Here is a 958-nt window from a genome sequence, read left to right as displayed (position 1 = left end):
GACGGAGTAGGAGAAAGGGGTGCCGAGCCCCGCCAGGGCCTTGGACTTCAGCCACATGCAGATGGTGAAGGCGTAGAGCTCTGGCAGGCTCTTCTTCATGCGGGCGTACATGTAGTTGTTCTGCACCGGGATGGTCACCTTGAAGGCGTCGGGAGGGCTGTAGCCCGTCGGTCCTATATGTTGGGGAGGAGAGAGGCGGGTCAGCACCCATCGCTGGGATGAGAGTGGCTTGTCCCAGGCCCGCCCCGCGCCACCTCAATCCCCGTTGGGCAGGACTCACCGTGCTCCAGCTCCTTCACCCGGTTCTGGAGCGAGTTCAGCTCCTTCTCAATGTCGTGCTGCTGCTGGCTGCGGTCGGTGCTGGCGGCCTGGCGCTCCTTCTGCAGGGTCAGGATCTTGGAGAGGAGCTGCTCCTCCAGCTGCTCCATCTTGGTGTGGAGGGTGTCGCGGGCGAGCGCCGGGGTGGTGGGCACCGAGCCGTTGGTGCGGGCTGGCAGCTCCTGCTGCACTTGGCGGCAGCCGCGATGGGGGGAAAAGGAGGGAGAAAAGAGAAAACTCAGTGTGGTGTTAAGAGGTTAAATAAGGACATGCCCAGCCCGCACCACCGCGGGCAGTGCTGGGACCACAACACCATATCTGCAGCGGGGTCTTCTCCAAGAGCCTCCAGCTGACATTGTACCTCCCCTCTCAGAGCCCCCATTGAGTTCGTTACTGCGAAACGAAGCTTGGCTGCTCTTAATGACTTTCTGCCGCTTCAGAGACAGAGCAAGTACGGGACGCACGGGGGCTCGGGTCATCCGGTGCTCGGGTCATCCCTTGGCTCTGCTCCCGTGGGCAGCCTCCCATGAGGAGGGGACAACACGGGAAGGAGCTCAGCGCTCCCCTTCCCCACCGCACGTGAGGCTGCTCCACCGCGGCCAGCACATTAACATCACATAACGGGGCTGTAATCCTCTTA

At 62.2% G+C, this 958-nt stretch overlaps 1 protein-coding gene across 1 annotated transcript in view; it reads right to left on the bottom strand.

The window, feature by feature from the left end:
* Positions 1-797, bottom strand: part of LOC104074363 (neuronal pentraxin receptor-like) — a gene marked incomplete at its 3' end in the record, with an annotated part of 8,497 nt that extends 7,700 nt beyond the window's left edge. The window contains 3 exon segments of the mRNA XM_009574448.1: positions 1-173; positions 281-508; positions 680-797. The exon segment at positions 1-173 is cut by the window's left edge and continues 84 nt beyond it. Of these exon segments, the coding sequence (XP_009572743.1) occupies positions 1-173; positions 281-508; positions 680-797 (519 nt within the window).
* Positions 798-958: the final 161 nt, after the last annotated feature.

This window comes from Fulmarus glacialis, unplaced genomic scaffold (assembly GCF_000690835.1).
Source record: "Fulmarus glacialis isolate BGI_N327 unplaced genomic scaffold, ASM69083v1 scaffold30993, whole genome shotgun sequence".
NCBI lineage: Eukaryota > Metazoa > Chordata > Aves > Procellariiformes > Procellariidae > Fulmarus > Fulmarus glacialis.
This window is presented reverse-complemented; position numbering and strand designations above follow the sequence as displayed.